This window comes from Salarias fasciatus, chromosome 20 (assembly GCF_902148845.1).
Source record: "Salarias fasciatus chromosome 20, fSalaFa1.1, whole genome shotgun sequence".
Taxonomy (NCBI): Eukaryota; Metazoa; Chordata; class Actinopteri; order Blenniiformes; family Blenniidae; genus Salarias; species Salarias fasciatus.
In genome coordinates, this window is record NC_043764.1 from 20,572,234 (window position 1) to 20,591,568 (window position 19,335).

At 40.1% G+C, this 19,335-nt stretch overlaps 1 protein-coding gene across 1 annotated transcript; it reads left to right on the forward strand.

The window, feature by feature from the left end:
- The first annotated feature begins 1,197 nt into the window (after positions 1–1,197).
- Positions 1,198–15,402, forward strand: LOC115407506 (6-phosphofructo-2-kinase/fructose-2,6-bisphosphatase 2-like). Its single transcript, XM_030117865.1, has 16 exons — positions 1,198–1,297; positions 2,685–2,868; positions 3,763–3,888; positions 5,059–5,155; positions 5,344–5,410; positions 5,514–5,588; positions 6,960–7,016; positions 7,110–7,234; positions 7,954–8,161; positions 8,682–8,828; positions 8,907–9,011; positions 9,220–9,349; positions 12,126–12,188; positions 12,280–12,344; positions 13,673–13,873; positions 14,789–15,402. Exons 2-16 carry the CDS (start codon positions 2,778–2,780, stop codon positions 14,840–14,842), a joined length of 1,611 nt encoding a protein of 536 aa, XP_029973725.1. The 5' UTR covers positions 1,198–1,297; positions 2,685–2,777; the 3' UTR covers positions 14,843–15,402.
- Positions 15,403–19,335: the final 3,933 nt, after the last annotated feature.

A 19,335-nucleotide genomic window follows, 5' to 3' on the forward strand; every position in this document is an offset into this window, starting at 1 on the left:
TTTGCTTTAAAATTTGGTTTGAAAACCTTTTCATAGTAATAAGCTGTGTTTGTTCTTCTATTTTGGGAGGAGATGTGAAGCAAATCCCCACCATTTTGGCTGTACACTGTAAGAAAACATGGCTACACACAGCACCAAAACAAAGCAAACTGCTGTCAAATAAGGAGTGATTATCCACCACCTGTCCTCTGCATATCCCTCCCAAGACTAATATTATTCCTGATGGACGTTACATCAACAACAGCAGAGCAGCAGGATGATAAAAACAGGACATGATGGTGGGTAAATCTAGTGACGACTCATAATCACTCAAAAACAGTCAAGCTATTTGCCAAGCTATTTTACCAACAGAGGGAGAAACTGGATTATGTGTTCACCTCCTTTAATAAACACGCGCCAAATCGTTGTCACTCACGAGCGTCTGAACTCGTCTTATTGTTTGAGCGTGGCGCCTCCTGTAGGATAAATACACCACAGCAATTGTGAGTTCTGCTGATAAAAGACAGAAATGTGCGAATAAATACATTATATTGCGTTGCAATAACAGCAGAAATGCAGCTCTGTGCTCATGGTTTATTTAAAGACAGGAGAAAGATTGCCATTTGTGCAGCATACTCACTGCAAACCTCAATAGAGCCAATGTGTTGTCAATGAATAGCAATTGAGTTTTAAACATTTTTACTGTCAAAGTGTTTCGAAGCATTTCTGTTGGCCCAATACTGAGCATACAGCTGAAATGCAACGATTTACAGAACTTTGGAGCAATCTTTTTTTTGAAGTTACATTTCAAGGCAGTTATTGTGAAGCACTTTGGATTGCCTTGTGTCTGAATAGAATATCAAGTAATCACCCTTGAACATTCTTTGTTTCTGTATTTACCATCCTTTTTCTAGGGTTCAGTAAGCTACTGCATAAAGGCAGATGCTGATGGAGGTCAAGGGTCATGTCAAGGCTGACAGGATGACATGTCTGCTGTGGGATTCAAAATTGTGAACTTCTCTTCCAAGATCCACTCGTGTGACCTCTACAGGCTATTACTGCTCCAAAGTGTATGTGTGTGTGTGTGTGTTTTCCATGACGTGAAAATCCAACATTTGATGATCAGTCATGCGTGTACATTCAGCTTTTATTTTGGCGGCGGTGTTGAGCTTCCGGTTTTACGCTACGTTTTTACGTTAGCCAGAACTTCCGGGAAGAGGAAGAAGAGGAGGAGGAGGAGCGGGAGGAGCGAGAGGAGGCTCGTTCGCTGATGGTTGAACTGTAAAACGAGGAAACATGAACACCTGCTCGCTCCTCGGTGAGTTTATGGCTTCTTTGTGATTTTCGGCGCGGTTTTATTCCTGCTGGAGGTTGAAATGAAAGAGCTGAAGTCAATGTCCCGGTTCAACTTCACATTAGTGTTCAACTTCACAGCCATGGTTACAACTACATTATTAGAGGTTATAACTAAAACCCTCTTTAATATACCCACGCCGCTGGAGTTTGGGAAATTATTCATTACACTGAAGTTAATGAAATATGAATGGCAGGGCAAACGTGTCTCTGTCGCACCATTCAGACCGTGCTTAGCACAAAGCGATGAAGAATCATAATCTTCTGAGCTTATGAAAAACGTTACAACAAAGCAATTAAGAAACAAGAGAGAATAAATAAAGTAAAACTTGATTATAATCGCGATAATAAATAAGTAAATATATATATATTTTTTTTTTTAATGGAAAGCCCGCGTAATATTTCCAGTCCTGATGTAAAAGAAGAGACTGTCAGCAGTCCTCGGGTGTTCAGGAAGTTTGTTTGACAGGTGAGGAGTGTAGGAACTAAATGCTGCTTCACTTTCTTTGCTTCTTTCACCCAGTAAAGCTCTTCCTGAGGACTTCGGAGTTCTGGAAGTTTCCTATTTTGATCAAATTGCTACTTGTTCACTGATTCTAGATCATCAAGATTTAGGTTTACAGCTATCAGTAAGCTCATCTCATATAACAATTATTACATGCCTGATATGAAAAAGTTCATCGGTCCTGCAGCAAAGTAAATAATAGAGCTGTCATTAATGAAAATAAAACTCAAGCTGTCAGATATGAAACAAACTGATGGATCTTTGTAACTGGTCAACTGTTAGATCAAATAGACAAAATGATCTGGTAATTTTCTAATGATATTTTTCTGTATGTGTGTAAGATGACAATGAAAGATTATTTATTGTGAGCTCATTTTAACCTGAGATACAGTGTTATGTAAAAGTTTGTTTTCTTTCATGGTTGTGTAACCACAGATCTGGGTTTAAATATAAAATCTGGCTCCAGGGTTAAATCAAGGTGTGCAGCAAAAATGCAAGATGTAATCTTTTCAAGGTCAGGACGTTGGAGAATGAATAACTTGTTGCTACCAGCTGGCTGCAGATAACATCCGCTAAAATGTAGAACTAACATGCACAACAATGCTCTCATCCAAGGTGCGGTTGGCGTCCTGTTGTGGTTTGCATTGTTACCTGATTAATCCAATTGTCCTGTAGTTTGAATGATTGAAGTTTATGTGATAATTTTTGCTCTACTCATGTTGTATAACAGCTGTAACTAGGGATGTGATATTACACTTGAGTTTTAGGTGCTTATCAGTGTGTTTTAAAGAATTATCTGGCATCTGACTGCATCCACACTGTGCTGACATGCTGTACCGTCCGGCAGCATCTGATACGTGACACCACAGCCTGCAGGGATCAGGGCTTGCTGTCTTCAGGCCAGCGGTAACAGGACAGCCACACTCCGATCAGACCCATCATGGCTGCCAGGCAGCAAAAGCCTGCGACCACCTCAGACGGCACAGCAGAGACCAAGAGGACTGACCTGAGGGCCAAAGAGAAGAAGTGCTGTGAGTTGTTTTTTTTTTCTCTCTCTCTTCTGAACTCTGAAGGTGAAATGTGAAAATGAAGAGGTCTCCTCTCTTAATGACTGAACTCTGTGCAGTGTGGGAAAAAGTTAGCAGAAAATGTTGATGTTAAATATCAATTTATCTGGCACAGCTTTTGAAATTACTGGTAATTTTACAGTCTGTGTGTGTATTAAGTACAAGCTCCTCTTATTTTATGCAAATTGGCATGACTGCATTGCAATATTTACTGCAGTTAATGTTGGTGAAACTACCAGACATTGTAGGAATGTGATCAAAAATCTCGATTTCACCCACTCGGCAGCTGCTGACATCTGTTCCAACTATCTGGAGTCAAGTCTGCTCTTGCCAGCTCTTTGTTTTGACAGATTTGCCTCCCCCGAGCAGAGGACAGTATTTCATGGACACTGAAGAAAAAGGGGAGGACGGAAAAAAAAAAAGCTGATATTTTCCATTTCATGTTCCCGAAAACTCAGATTCTGCAGGGTTGCAAAACTTTCTTTGGGAAACATTAATCTGCAGCTTGGTGGCAGAATCGATGTGACTGACAAATTCCAATAAATGTTAACTACTGGACGCTGCAGAGGTGACATTGGATTATTGCACAACCTGTACACTGTGTGCTGCTAGCCGCACACTGCATGTTCGTGCACTTGTGTGTGCATGTGTGTGTTTGTGTAAGTGTGTGTGTGTATGTACTGTATGCATATTTGCCCTTTTAAACTGTGAAACAACACAACAAAATGTCAAGCTTGCATGCTTGAAAACTAAAATCTTGTCAATGTGTGTGTGTGTGTGTGTGTGTGTGTGTGTGTGTGTGTGTGTGTGTGTGTGTGTGTGTGTGTGTGTGTGTGTGTGTGTGCGTGTTATCTGCAGCTTGGGCCTCCTACATGACCAATTCTCCAACTGTGATCGTGATGATCGGGCTGCCTGCCAGAGGTAAAACATACATGTCCAAGAAGCTGACCCGCTACCTCAACTGGATCGGAGTGCCAACCAAGGGTCAGTACGTGTGTGAGGTTCTTTCACGGAGCAGCATTCAACTCAGCTACGTAAAATGAATGCCTGAAAACAGGGTGCACGACACAGGTAGACAGTCCAACCCAGACCGAGAGACAGTCTCACACAGAAACATTTACACTGAGTTTAACCAGTTAACTTTAAATTTGTGTTTTTTGAACTGTGGAAGGATGCCAGGGCACCCAGCGGCACATACACAGGAAAAAGATGCAAAATTTCCACTATTATTCTGTGATAACTGTGCTATTAAATGTATTTAAGCTTTTTTTTTAATTCCTGTCCTGTTGTGTGATATCCTGAAAATTCCAAATTATTTAGATTAAAAAAAAAAAGTTTGAATGCTCACTCAATTACGTGCTATGATAACAGGGTGTATGAAAGTGAGGAAAAAAAGGGAATGCAGAATGATTTCTGAAACTTAACTTAGATATTTACATGTAGTTGTTTTAGTTAACTTAGTAGAAAGGCCTTCTAAAAATATATACTCAACAAAAATATAAACGCAACACTTTTGTTTTTGCTCCCATTTTTCATGAGATCTAAAATTCATTCCGGTATGCCACATTGATGTGGCATACCTGTGAGGTGGGACGGATTATCTCAGCAAAGCAGAGGTGCTCACTATCACACGTTTAGACAGATTTGTGAACAATGTTTGAAAGAAATGGTAATATTGTGTACCTGGAATGAATTTTAGATCTTTAAGTCCATCTCATGAAAAATGGGAGCAAGAACAAAAGTGTTGCGTTTATATTTTTGTTGAGTGTATTTCAGTGGGAGAAGTGCTTGGTCACAGTTTGCCTGTCTGATAGTGAGAAAGAGCCTGATCATGTTGAATATTTCCCATCTCTGCTCCAGCATGACAGATTGAAATCATGGAGGAGATGTGACATGCACGTACAGTGAATATTACAGTTGAGTTGATTCCATTGAGAAGTCTTGTGCTTCAGGCAATAGTCTTTACGCTTATTTTATGTTTATCCCCCTCCCTTCACGCGACCGTGTGTGTAGCTGTACGTCTTTGTTCTTGCCTTCGTGGAACGCAGGATAACTGGTTTGGCAGAGGCACTAGTCGTCCCCTCCCTAACAGCACACACACTTACACACACAGTGTAATCTGTTTTCAAATCTCTCCCTCTGGTTCTGTTGCAGTGTTTAATCTTGGAGTCTACAGGAGAAAAGCAGTGAAATCATATAAGTCCTATGACTTCTTCAGGCATGACAACAAAGAAGCGATGCAAATCAGAAAGTGAGTAGGCTTCTGTCCTTATGGCCCACATTTTGAATGGTTTGACCCATTTTTCATTAATAAAACCAACATGCAAATTCCTCCTCTGATTTCTTTTGTGTTTGTTTTATTTTGTTGTGAAGAGCTACCACGTGTTGAATTCAACACATGTCGGATGTTTGTGTTACTTTCTGATTGTGTTTTCGCAGACAGTGCGCCATCGTGGCACTGCAGGACGTCAAGGCCTATCTGAATGAAGAGGGAGGCCAGATCGCTGTAAGGGCGCAGGAAACGACAGTCTTTGTATTATTTGTTCAGAAATTTTAAAGTCAGTTTGATTCACGCTTAGCATCTTGTGTTTTTTTTTTTTTTTTGTCAGGTGTTTGATGCCACTAACACTACCAGAGAGAGGAGGGAACTCATCCTTAACTTTGCAAAGGACAATGCATATAAGGTCAGAATTTCACTGATAATGGATCAAAGAAGCATCTAATGTTTACTCTGCACTGTTGTGAAGAAAACGGTCTCAAACATGTTGACGACGGGCAAAACGCAGCACATGAAGAGGGACAGAGCTGAATAATAAACAACAATAATGCTCATATCCGAGGGATCAGTGATGCAGCAGTGTAAACTAGTTGCTCACCAAATAGCATGAGCATCAAAGCCTTCCTCTGAGTCTGAGCTTGTGTAAACATGAATGCTAAAGGGTGCAGAGATCCTGTGTTCTGAGAAGCGGCAGGTTTTTGGGCGGTTTGCTCTTTTCCAGGAATGTAGGCCAGTGAGCTACACATGACAGCCTAATAACAGATGACCACCGAGGCAGGAAGGGGTTGACATTTGTGCTTTCTTCCTCACAAAAAAAGATCAGGTTGTGCATCATTGTTTTTGTACGGAGTGTTTTAACACTTTAATGGAGAAACTTTGATTTTTTTTTTTAACTCTGAGAGAAAATCTTAGTATTATCGAAATTATTTTTCGAGTGGAAAATTCAGCATTTTCCCAGGTATAAAAAGTTTGAAGACCCCTGTTTTAAAGAGTAGGTGTTTACGGTTCAGCTGTTCTCTCGCGGAGCAGTTGCAGATTGAAAGACATTTCCCCGGGTTTCAAGCTTTTTAAGAGAACCTGATGTGGCCACGAAAACACAAACAGCTCCTGCTAATGCAGAGCGAAAGGCTCCATGGAAGAGAAGCCCCTCCTTATCTAGTTATGAGGGACTTATTCTGAGGTAATGAACACACTGCAGTTCTTCGGGTTTGGTTGATTGCTCACTAATGAAAACACAATAATGAATAGTAGATTTAATTTGTGTCAGTAGATTCTGCCAAATCCTGAACGCCGTCTTTTAATTAAATGTGTTTATTAAAGCTTGTGCCTACCTGGAGAGGAGCTCGTCACATCCGAGGCAGGCTGGGTGGGTTTAACTGCCCCTCCGTGGTGTGTGCAAGGCCATGAAGAGGGGCAGATGTGGCTCTGATCTTCTCTCACTAAAACAAACACTTTCCAATCAAAGCCGGTGTCTGACAAGCTTAATCTAAGACGTTGGAGACACTGGAGCCGCCCGATCGTCACAGTCGTACAGATCTTGCCTCGTTTTAGGCTTTTATGTGGTTTGTTTTCAAAGTCAGCAGAAGATTTACGTGTTATTTTGATATTTTAATCAAACTTGCACTAAATTTAATCTAGAAAAGTGTTAAGACTACCCATGTGATGCAGTAAACTTACACAAGACGTTTATTATCAAACTAATCATTGATTTTGCATCTTGATTGTAAAGCCTTTTTTCATAACTCTAATAAATTTTATATTACTGTCTTCGTTTTAGGTGTTTTTTGTTGAGTCCGTTTGTGACGACCCAGATGTCATTGCAGAAAACATCATGGTAAATGAGAATTTTTTTCAGAATTATTGTTATGAGCCATCTGTGTTTGAGTTAATGACGCACACAGTCTCTCCGGATGCTTCTGTCCTGCAGGAAGTGAAGGTGTCCAGCCCGGATTACCCTGAGAGGGACAGAGAAAGCGTCATGGAGGATTTTCTGAAGAGAATCGAATGTTATAAAGTCACCTACCAGCCTTTAGATCCAGACGAACACGACAAGTAAGGAGATACACTATCAAAAAAAAAAAAAGAAAGAAAAGAAAAGCAATCTGCCTCTTGTAATTGATGCTTCATTCATTGATGTGTTCAACTGGGTTAAAGGTCATCGTGGATTATGTGGGGATGTAGTTTCAAAAGCTGCCCAGCAGGTGGAAATAGGAACTCATTTCTGATGAAAAGTAAATCTAAAGGTCACAACATTTTGAAGGCTTTCTAACAAGCTTCCCTGCAGGTGATTTGTTTTGAGCTCTTCAAGTAATCTCTCATTACAATGTGCAGATCACTGATCATGATAACTGAGAAAAGTCAATATGCTTAAGGTTTTCAAAATAAAAGTCCAACTAGTCCCAAAATCAATCACATGTAGTTAATCCATAAAGGATCAGGGAGGTTTTCCCTGTTTGATTAAAAATAAACAGATGTGATAATAACAGAGGAGAAAAGCTGAAGGAAGGAGTCAGCAGAACTCAGTTTGAAAGTTGTGTGCTCCCAGTGAGCTACAGCTTCCTCTGTTTCACACACTTGTCGTTTCTCACACACAAACAAAAATATTCATGAAATAAATAAACTCTAACTGTGGCGAAACATTACAGAAAATCTGCTCTGCATAGATCTTCTCTCTGCAGTATAATATTGATCTCTATCCTTGAATGGCACTTTAATTTCATCAGTGATGCAGATTTATCCGGTAGATTCATTTTGTGTTGTCTGGCCCGCAGGAGCCTGTCCTTCATCCAGGTCATCAACGTGGGCCGCCGGTTCCTGGTCAACAGGGTTCAGGACTACATCCAGAGCAAGATCGTCTACTACCTCATGAACATTACCGTGCACACCCACTCCATCTACCTCTGTCGCCACGGAGAGAGCCATCACAACCAGGAGGGACGCATCGGCGGCGACGCGGAACTGTCCGACCGAGGAAAGCAGGTGACCTTTGACCTCAGGTGTTGAAGGCCACATCATTAGTAACACTTTATGAAGGGAAATTTTAGTGTCACATCTCTACCTTATTCAAACACTGGAAGGCGATTGCTATTATGAAATTATGACTTTCAGCGCTCACTAAACCAGATTCTTTTTTGTTGGAGGCTAAAAAGGAAGAGAAACGATTTGATTTAACACACATGGCTGGGGGTCATAGCGTCTGGAGATCATAATCACAACACATTTTTCTTTTTTAAACAGTGAAAAAGAAGTTTATCTTTCCATGTAGTTGGAATACTGTCGGTAACATGATTTTTTTGGCGCACTTTGTCTAAATATGTAAATATAATTCATTTTAGACATTTACAGTGTTGATCTTCTGAATTAAAGCTAATTAAATAGATTGGAGATGTAACCTGTCGGTTCAAACCAATTTGGGCTTAATTATGTAAAAATATAGTGTTTATCAGTGTGTAACATGTACTCTGTGATAAGATGGCACATCCTGTGATTCCTTTGACAGTTTGCAGCAGCACTGAAGGGCTTTGTGGAGGAGCACCACCTGTCAGACCTGAAGGTCTGGACCAGCCAGCTGAGACGCACCATTCAGACAGCGGAGGAGCTCGGCGTTCCCTACGAGCAGTGGAAGATCCTGAACGAGATCGATGCTGTACGCCCTCTGGCGCCTCACTTTTTCACTGACAAAATGTGGTGTCTTGAGTCTCAGTGTTGTTATTCTGTATTCTAGGGAGTATGTGAAGAGATGACCTACAAAATGATTGAAGAAAAATACCCGGAGGAGTTCGCCATGAGAGACCAGGACAAGTATCATTACCGCTACCCAGGAGGAGAGGTGAGTGTTTCTGCCAGGGATACATGTGTATGTGGTTAGATTAAAATGACCAAATTTGAGGCTTATAATTTGGAAATGCATCTTCAGATTGAATAAGATATGGTTTGAACATCTTGCATGTTCTTGGCGTCCAAAATACATTGCCTTGGTTTTAGCTGAGAGCGTATTGAACCCGAGTGAGTCTCATCTCTCGTCCGCCTCTCCTCAGTCGTACCAGGACCTGGTTCAGCGGCTGGAGCCGGTCATCATGGAGCTGGAGCGGCAGGGAAACGTGCTGGTCATCTGTCACCAGGCTGTCATGCGCTGCCTGCTGGCCTATTTCTTGGACAAGGGCGCAGGTGACCCGCACAGAGACAGGACACTTAAAGTAGTATTCTGAAACTCGACATGTTTCCAGTGTTGTTTGTTCATCCAGTGCATGTCAAAGTTTCAGTACAATAGTTCAAATTCAGCTTAGGAGATGCAGTTCAAGGTCACATTGTTTCCCTGGAGCACTCAGAAGCAGCTGAGCAACACTGTTTCGAGAATTCAGCTGCAGACACACTGAAAACACAATTCACTTTCAGCTGAATGCCTCAGTGACCCGTGCTATCGAGCTAAGTAAACACTCCATTCGGCAGATGTGCAGCAAAATGACGCAGGTAAATGTGTGGAAAACAATATGTATGAGTTGAACCCAGTACGACCTGGAGCAACACAAACGCAGTTCTCACCTGAGAGCCTGAACATGCATACAGAGTACTGTTTTTGCCTTTGCAGAAACATGAACATAAGATGTTGATGGGCTTCTTCTTTTTATAGCTTATTGTTATATGATTTGCATGAGCTGCCATCCAATCTTATACATTCGTGCACAAGCCGGTGGCATTGACCACAAAGCAAGGTGCTCACCGGAGAACACTTGCACAAATAAACACATCAATTGAACCGCCAACCTTGGAATTGGAAGACAATCTGCCCCGCCCCGGAGCCAAACTTGTCCCCGGTGAAATCACACAAGACTCTGATCTTGTTGGGTCTATGAAGTGGCGGTTCCCAAAGCTTCCTCATTTTTCTTGCTTTGCAGAAAACCTGCATTTCATCTGGATTTGAAATGGTGCAGAATATGCAATACAATTTTTAAAAAAGGGGCAAAAGATAAACATTTCTGAAAAGCCCTGAGCAGCAGCAGACAGTAGCTGAATGATCATGCGCCCATCTACATCAGACTTGATGGTTGTAATTTGTTTACTGGATCCCTGTAACTCATATAACAAGATGAGACAGAAGTTTAGGGAGTTTTGGTGTATGTCTACTAAATGTTTTGAACCTTTAGAGAGATAGTTGTTTCTGTCAACCAGCAGCAAACTGGATGGATAATATGTGAAAGTCAAATATCAGCATTATTATTATTATTATTTTTTTTTATTATTATTTTTATTATTAATATTATTATTATTAAATTATTACATTATTGATAAAAAGATCTAGAGCACAGGAAACGATGTGTCGTTTGCTTCATAGCAGTGGATTTATTTTCTGCCACTGTTGAAGCCATCACATGGGGGCACTAAAGGCAAGGTTTTAGATTCTTTATTGCTGCTGTGGATCAAGTAACAAGAGTGAGAAGAGTCCATAAACTGGCAGGATAAGGCAAAGATTTAAAACTATATAATGAAAATGTCTGATTTTAAGTAAGTATCTTCTAACAAAACTGGAAAATATTAAAAAAAATAAATAAATGCAATTGCAACTCTGCCATTCTTATTGGAGTTCGTTAGAGTGAAATACAGCAACAACTCCTGAAACCTCAATTTCCACAGAATAGATTATATTCAGTTTTATCTCTCTCTTTCTTTCTCTCGCTCTCCTTTTAATTTAATGTTTTATTTGTAATTATCACACTCAGAGAGGTCATCAAACCGGCTGGAATAGACTTGATGGTGATCAGTAGTTCTGCCATCCCATTGTGGAGGTTGTGATAAAATTTAATTACACATTTGATGAGAAGCCTCTAGTATTATAAAAGATTAATAAATGAATTAAATATGAATATTTATTTACATTCACGCAGGAAAAATGTGTACCAGTATCTGTAGACCACTGTGAGCTCAGAGAAGTTAAGTTAGGACCTGAGTGCTAAACCGAGTCTGAGGCCGAAATTCTGCTCTCTGTGGAACTATCGGCTTGTGCTCAGACCTTGACACATCTGCCAGGTTGTTATGTTGATCATTCCGTCCATGCCGCATATAATCTGCTGTTGTTAGATTCTGCCGCTCCTCCGTGAAGACGTGAAGGATTACAGTGTCCTTCATCAGGCCCAGCAACAATGTCAGCGACGCAGATAACAGGCTGCATTCAGGCCTTGAGGAGAGCAGAAAACATTTCCCTGCAAAGCAAAGCAGAGGACATCTTATGTGGTGCAATCACAGTCTGTCATAACAATCTGCTGTTTGGTAAAAGCAGTGATAATGCAGTGCTTGTTCTTCGAAAACAAGAGAAATGAATCTTATTCTATTATTAAAGAATCAAATGATCAATTTGAAGTAAATCCCAGTTGGTTAATCCTCTTCTTTGTATGTTATTTGTAATTTAATAAGAGGGAGGGCACGTTCCACATTATGAGATTATCCAATTGAGGCAGCAATGAAAGAAAATTGAAAAGCAACGTTAATGACTGTGTCAGTGGCAAACGTATAGAATGATTTGTAGAAGACAAACACATATGAAACACCGACTCAGTCACATCAGGATAAATCTGAAAAACAGTGAAACGCATCTGTATGAATGTGTGAAAACGACACATCTCAGCTTCAACCCAAAGGCTCCGGTGGAAAATGTTAGATGAAATGGGAGCCAGAAATAGCAGAGGGCCAGACGGAGGGTTTCTGCAGTCAGCAGAGGAAGTGGTAGCTGCTGTTGAGTCTGTTTCAAGATCCAACCGCAGTTTGGCGACTGTACGCCTCCGCCCATGGCACTTGGAGCAGTGCAGCATAAACTCTGCATCACCTACCGTGCGTCACAGAGCACAGGTATTCCATCTCAAGCATGAGAGAAATGCCCAGAAATATTGAAAAGCATACAAAAAAACACGACGAGTCACAAGTCGCTTCTTATGCATTTTCCTTGGCACAGATGATCTCCCCTACTTGAAGTGTCCCCTGCACACGGTCCTGAAACTCACTCCTGTGGCTTATGGTGAGTCACTGATCTGTTCCCACTCCCACCAAACCTCCTGTTTTGTGTTTGTCCTCTTGTGATGCTTCTCTACACCGTCTCCTTCTTACAGGTTGTAAAGTGGACATGTTTGACCTGAAGGTGGAGGCCGTCAACACTCACAGGAACCGGCCATTCGTAAGCCTCCCATTTGCATTTTTTATCATGTTGTGGCGCAAACCGCACTGGAAAATTTGCAGCCTGACGGGGCAGTGAAACCCCCTCACAGTCAAGACAGGACACGCCGCTCTGACCAGGACTATTTTTAAGATTTTAAGCCAAAATGACCCTTTACAGCTTCTCATTCAGCTCTCAGGAGCCAGTCCGCTTGGCAGGAAACGTAAAACTCTGCAGGTTCACAATTAAAACAGTGTGTTCTCTCTGACTCCCATCGAGTTTACTACACATCTAACACACAAGCAGTCATCCTGCTTCCTGCTGTTCAAATAGACTGTAATCTATAAAGTAGTATCTGCAGGTCACCAATAATCCTGAGAAGGTTTTTTTCTGATGTGATTTTTTTTTTTTAAACAGAAATCCCCTAAAATAACCTTCTTAAATGTGAATATATTAAAGTTTAGTTCTAGATATGAATCGTGTCTGACTGTTGACTGATGGTTAGTCTCCGTCTCAGACTTTGTAAAAGTTTCATGGATTTTATAGTATTTTAAAGAACATCTGATTACTTAATCTTGTGGTAAAAATTCATATAAAATGCATTATCTATGCTGGAGGGTGCCAGAGTTCATCTCAGCTGACTGGGTGGAGGCAGGCATCGAGAGCTCGCCAGTCCATCTCAGGACAAATCAAGTGCTCCGAAAAAACCTGCATGTGCTCCGGAAGAACATGGAAACTCCACACAGAAAGGCCCCCAAGCCAAACTTAGATCTAGCTATGAAGTGAAAGTACAATTTCAGGTTTAAGAGGTCAGCCTGTTCTCAGGAATATTAATCCAATATCACTCAAAGCTTTAAATAAAATTGTATATTTAATTATAGATCAAGGAAAGCTTTTGTTTCAGGCAGAGCGCATAAAGTCAGGTGTTGTTCACAATTTCTTTTACGTTCAAAGAGTGAGGTAAATGCAGACATCAGCATCACACAGACAGTACAGTGTCTTTTGTCCTCTCTTCCTAATCAGTGAGCTCTGTGTGTGTTTTCTGTTACGGTTCAAGCAGATTAGTGACGAGTCCCTAAAGCCGGCGGTTGTTAGACTGAGTGGGTGTTAACACAGAAACACATTGAGTGAGAAAGCTCCTGTTAACTGGGGCGAGGACCGTCCTGTCTGCCCCGAACAATGTGGCAATAACTTCTATTTCTGTCTGTTTGTCTCTCCAGTCGTTTCTGTGTCTGTTTTCTCACCGTATTCATACGGGATCCAGTGATTTATCAATAGAAGAGGTTTAAGTAGCAAAATAGGAAATGGTTAATGGCTTCATCTCTTCTGTCTCATCCTCACCGAGGCAGAATAACGTGCGATCAGACGCCGTGCCGCCGGTTTTCCTCCGGAGGAACAGCTTCACGCCGCTGTCCAGTGAGGACCAGATCAAACGGCCGCGGCTGTACAGCGCAGGAAACCCTCCGCATCACTGCGTGTCCCAGGCCCCCACTTTACCCAGCATGCAGTTCTCTGAGGCATCTGAGGGAGCGGAACTGTTGGAAAGTGAGGTCAGCGTTTGTCTTTATCTCGATTTAGAGCGAACACCGAGTTAAAAGTAACACCAAACACCAGTCAGTAACCTAATGAACAACCCCCATGTGACGCTGACCTCTGACCCTATCTGTGTGAAACAACACCTCTAATCACTGCTCCGCTGATTGAGCCGTCCTCAAAAATCATCACAAGACTCATCCATCCAGCCGCTGCACCTCTTCATCCAGCTCAGGACGGCAGGGTGCTGGAGCTGATTCCAGCTGGAATACAAGATCTCATTTATTCTGAAAAAACAAACAATAAATCTGATCAAACTTTCTTAGCTCTAGAGAAATTTTTTTTTTTAGTCTGAGACTTTTTGTGTATATTATTTTCTAGTTTAAAAGCAAATAACGCTCAAAAACAATGTGTTTGGTCAGATTTTGATGTCCTATCGCTGCTGAAGCCATGCTGAGCCACTCGTCTCCTAATCACTGTGCTGGCAGGAGAATTATTTTCATGCTTTCATCAAGTGATTAAAGATTTAAAGTGAAATCATATTTGCTTTTCTAACTTGTCCGATAACAATTTCCAGATTAAAGACGGTGGATTATCTGAAGGAATTCCAATTAAGAAAACAAGATAACTGTGATTCTCTGGTTTTAATGTTTACAGCAAACTGACATTCCCCCACTGGCTGGCAGGGAGAATACTCGTATTATACATTTTTCCACTGTTTTTGTCCCCTGCTGTTTGCCCACATGGTGACTTTACTTCAGAACCTGGAAAGAAGAGGACAAAAAAGTGTGTGTGTGTGTCAGTTCATGCCTGTGAACTCAGACTTTAATATTAGCTCCGGTTCAGTCAGTGCCAGTCCAAACAAACTCCTCATTCCTGTTTTGGAATTTTCGCTGAAGCACTTCTCTCTCCCTTCCCTCTCCACGCGGCAGGACTCAGTGAACAGCTTCAGCGCTGCAGAATCGGAGGACTGTGTTCGAAGTTAAAGGAAGCGCGCCGGGAGGAACCTGTCAAGTGGCACCCAGACACTCCACCGTAGTTACTCCATGCCTTCATGTTGCCGTTTTATCTGAACCTTTCCTCCTCATCGCTCCTGGAAACCGTCGCCTTCAGCCATTCAATGTTTTGCGTTATCTTTATGCCTTCACAGAGTGTGTGTGTGTTTCAGTTCGTGTGCACAAACAATCTCTGCCTTCAGATCCGCGTCACACACTCAAATCAAAACGTTTGTAGTAGGAGACTCTGGATTTCGATCCACTACTGTATGTATTCTGAGTAGATAGTGTTCACTGTGAATGACATACCTCAGATTTTTAGAGCAAGAGAGAGAGATAGAGAGTGCCTCTGTAGAAGTAAGCCTTAATTTGTCCTCACATTGTTTCTTTTCAACACTCCGGTCACACATTCCAAGGTCATCTGACGACACGTAGTCATTAAAGTGTTTAATACAATCAAATGAAGCTGCAAAATAGTTTGCAGCGGATTGACGTAAGCTATAAAAAAAAAAAAAAAAAAAAAAACGGTTTTGTTGTCTAGTCCAAAAACCTGCAGAAGCAGCAGTCTGAGTTATTTTGTCTGCTCCAGATTGTCTGTATTTGTTCTTTGCACAAGCTGTGCAGCTCTAATATCTTCCTCCCTCTGCTGTAATACTGCAGAGCTGATCGCTATTGGAATTTGTCAACACTTAGGCACTTATAGCATGTTTTCTGACACAAAGTGTCCCATTCTGTCTTAAATTTAATTATTTTTTTTCCTGACTTAAACACGAATCGGTAACGTCTGCACTTTGTCATGTATTGAGAATATCCGAAGGAAAGAAAAAAACAATCAGGCATTTTCAAGTGCCCTTATTTAAAGAAACACAATGCTGTGTAACGGTAAGTTAAAGTATTTAAAGTATGGTTACATGTACCTGTACATGCTTAAGTTATGCAAAGAATTTACCCCCGAATGAAAAGATGTGATGAATTAAACCAAAACAGCTTTAATGCTATGCCCAAAAGATTTAAAACGAATAAAGTTAACATTGCGACAATGACTTTTTTGTGTATGTCTCTGTGTGCGAATGTGTGAATCGTAGAATTTTTCTACTGTTGAGGCCATCTTGATGCGTGTCTCTCTTTTCGGTTTAAAGTTTGAAGCATGTGAAGGTTAGTGTGCTGCAGGTGGAGACGAAAAACTCGTCCTCAGAGGCCAACGGTTTTCACCGATGATTTCTAACAGATCGAGTTAAGGTTGTAGTAAAGGGTATGAAAGAAACGTCACAAGTGAAGCTATAAAAACATGTTTTTAGAGTATTTCAAATGATTCTGTCCAGATAAACAGTTTTTAAAGAGCGTGAAGTCACTGGGTGTAGTTTTCCTGTCTGCTGCATTAAACCACCAGACACACATTATTACCACGCCGACACAGAACAAATCAAGAGTCTCTGAGTGAGAAACATTTGCAGCATGATTTAATGTTGAGCTGTCACACACAATAACTGTCAGGCCTTGACCGCTCCTCACTGGTTTGGTGATGCAACTCGTGCACAACTAGTTACTAAATGAATCTGCATTTATACAACACCACTTACTGCAACGCAGGTAAAAAAATTAAACCAAAAAAAATCACAAACTTACATTGAAATAAAACCAAAATAATGATTTGCTTGTCTTGGCCGTGAAATGCTCCGTCATTATTTTGTTCTCTTATTTTGTCACAAACAGTTGCAGTTTATTTTGAACACTGTTCAAACAGACATTAAGCTTCAGGATGTGAATTTATTTTTCCTCTCGGTCGTCTCATTTACAATTATGTAACCTGCATAAAAATAAATGTGATTTATTCTATTTGCCACTGAGAGTCTTCAGGGAAAAGGAGGAAGAGGAGCGGCAATCAAGAGAATACAGAGAACTTAATAGACCAATGAAATGGTCCGGATAACAGGCTCAGGATAGTGTGGAGCAATGAAACGACAAAGAATCCATGCTAATTTTTTCATAATTTCACAAGGAAAACAATGGGTTTTTTTTTTTAATTACTACAGTAATCGCAGTCACTCTGGTTTGTTTATTTTTTGATCTTTCAGACAGAGTCATAATTTGTGTGAACAGTCACTTCTCAGAGGGATTTCTAATTGACTTTATTCAGTTTTAATAATGACTCAGTCCTCAGTCCTAATTTACACTCTAAATGACTTTTAAATTTGCTCCTTTAGGGACAATTAACATTCAAACCACATCCAGGTATAATATTCACAGTGCACACAGTTCCTTCCTCCTCTCTGGGGCATTTAGAGCCTTGATAGAGCGACACGAAGGAGAAGTTGTGTCTGTTTTTAGTAGCAGGGGGAAGCAGTTTGTATTCTGGACTGAGAGATGAGTCTGGTCCATACAGATGGATTTAGCTTTCTGAGTCAGCTGAGTGTTGAATCCTCATCCAGACTCTCAAATTTCACCCCAGCTGCTGAAGATGCCGTCCCAACGATTCTTGTCTTTGTTGGCGAGGTTACAGTACCAACAAATGGCAGAGAAAGAAGGACAGATTCAATAAAAGCAGTGTAAAACATTATAATCAGCTTCCTGTCAACTTGGACTTTGGCGAGCTTCCACAGACAGTCGCTGGTCTTTCTTCTCGTTAGTAACCTGGACAATGTTCCAGTAACTCATACTCCCTGTTATCTATTTGTTTATTTGTTTTGTTTGTAAAAAGTTTTGTACCAAGTAGCTGTGGTGTGGAGAAGCAAACCGAAGAGGATCCAGCAGATTCTCAGTTTTTGGCAATATTTCCGCTTTGACAAACATTTCACATTGTTTGAAAAAACTCACATTTAATTTTCTTCTGGAGGTTGTAGAAGAGAACTCCGAGGGCTTTCTTCTTTCTATGCAAATTAGAGTTTTAAACGCAGTATTTGTGATTTCCTGGGTCAAAAGAGACTTCATGAAAAATATAAAGTGTCTCAGGTTGAAATTATTTAAATAACCTCAAAGTCTGACAAGAATAGGTTTATGCTGTGTCACAGTTTCCATAATTCAACATGCAGATTATTCAGGAAGAGCCGGGTGTTGTTTTCTCACCTGGTGAATAACTGCTGGAGACTGGTGGAAAAAAACAAACACAACTTCTCATACTGTGAAAGTTTAGTTACTTCATTTTGTCCAGTTTTAAACTCAGTCAAATGGTTCATTTATTGTAAGCAGTATGAAAACAGAGGGCACTTATTGAAAGCTATATGAAGGCTTACATTCTGTCATTTCATATCTTAAAATCAGTAATATATATATATATATATATATATATATATATATATATATATATATATATATATATATATATATATATATATATATATATATACATATATATATATATATATATATATATATATATATATATATATATATATATATATATATATATATATATATTCCATCCATTTATATTTAATTTACTTACATTTAAAAGTGCAGTTCTGACCAAAAGGACATTCACCACTTCAGTCTTTTGACGTTAATGTCTCCACAGTCCAGCTGTCTAATCTATACTCTGTGTCCGAGTGTCCTGCAAAAAATCTGTTGTTTTCTTTAAAAAGATATTTTCCCACTAATTTATCACATTTTGTTTCAAAGAAGCACATTAAGTGATGATATAGTCCATGTCTGATGAAGGATTGGACTGAAAAACGTGATATGAGAGGGTGAATCTCGCCTGTATGTTCTTACAACATGAAAACAGAAACAAAACAAAACAGTGTCTTGCTTCATGACTCACAGGGCTGTGGCTGCTGACGTCTATCAGACTTCCCAAACTCCAGATTATCGATAACGACTGTCAAAATATACAGTTAAACAACACTGGGAGCACATGGCAAATTTTATATACAACTCTTTTATATACAAACATAAGTTTTGGTCAAATCTGACACTTATAGGTTGAATATTGTCCCAATCATAAAATGTATATATATTTTTTTCATTTTCATGTTTTAAGATTAAGATGTGAATATGATGTTTCATCACAGTCTGGGCGTACAGTCTGTCCGTCACAGTGACTCATGACTCTGTGGGCAAAGCTGTGTTATGGTTCTGAACCCACCACAACAGGAAAACCACCACTGCAGTAAAAATAACTCCATCCTCAACAGTCTGTGCTGGTTTGATCAAACAGGAAGAAGAACTCGAACTGTGCTCAAGTTTCAAAAACTAAACTCAAATATACTTATAACATGTTCAGATCTGAATGTCAGCATTTAGTCAGATTCTTAAGTTTTTCTTTATAGGTGCTTCATCTTTGAAGATGTCCTTTGTGTGTATTTAATCCTGTTAAATTGTGTTTCATTGGTTTCTACATTTGATGGTTAAATTATGTACAAAACAGTAACTGAAGATTACAGGTGCAGTGGAACAACAGAGAGTCATTTTCACTTCTTCACCTGTTTTATTCAAACTGGAGAAAATAGATATTGATCAATTTTTTGATACTTGGTTTAGGATTAGGA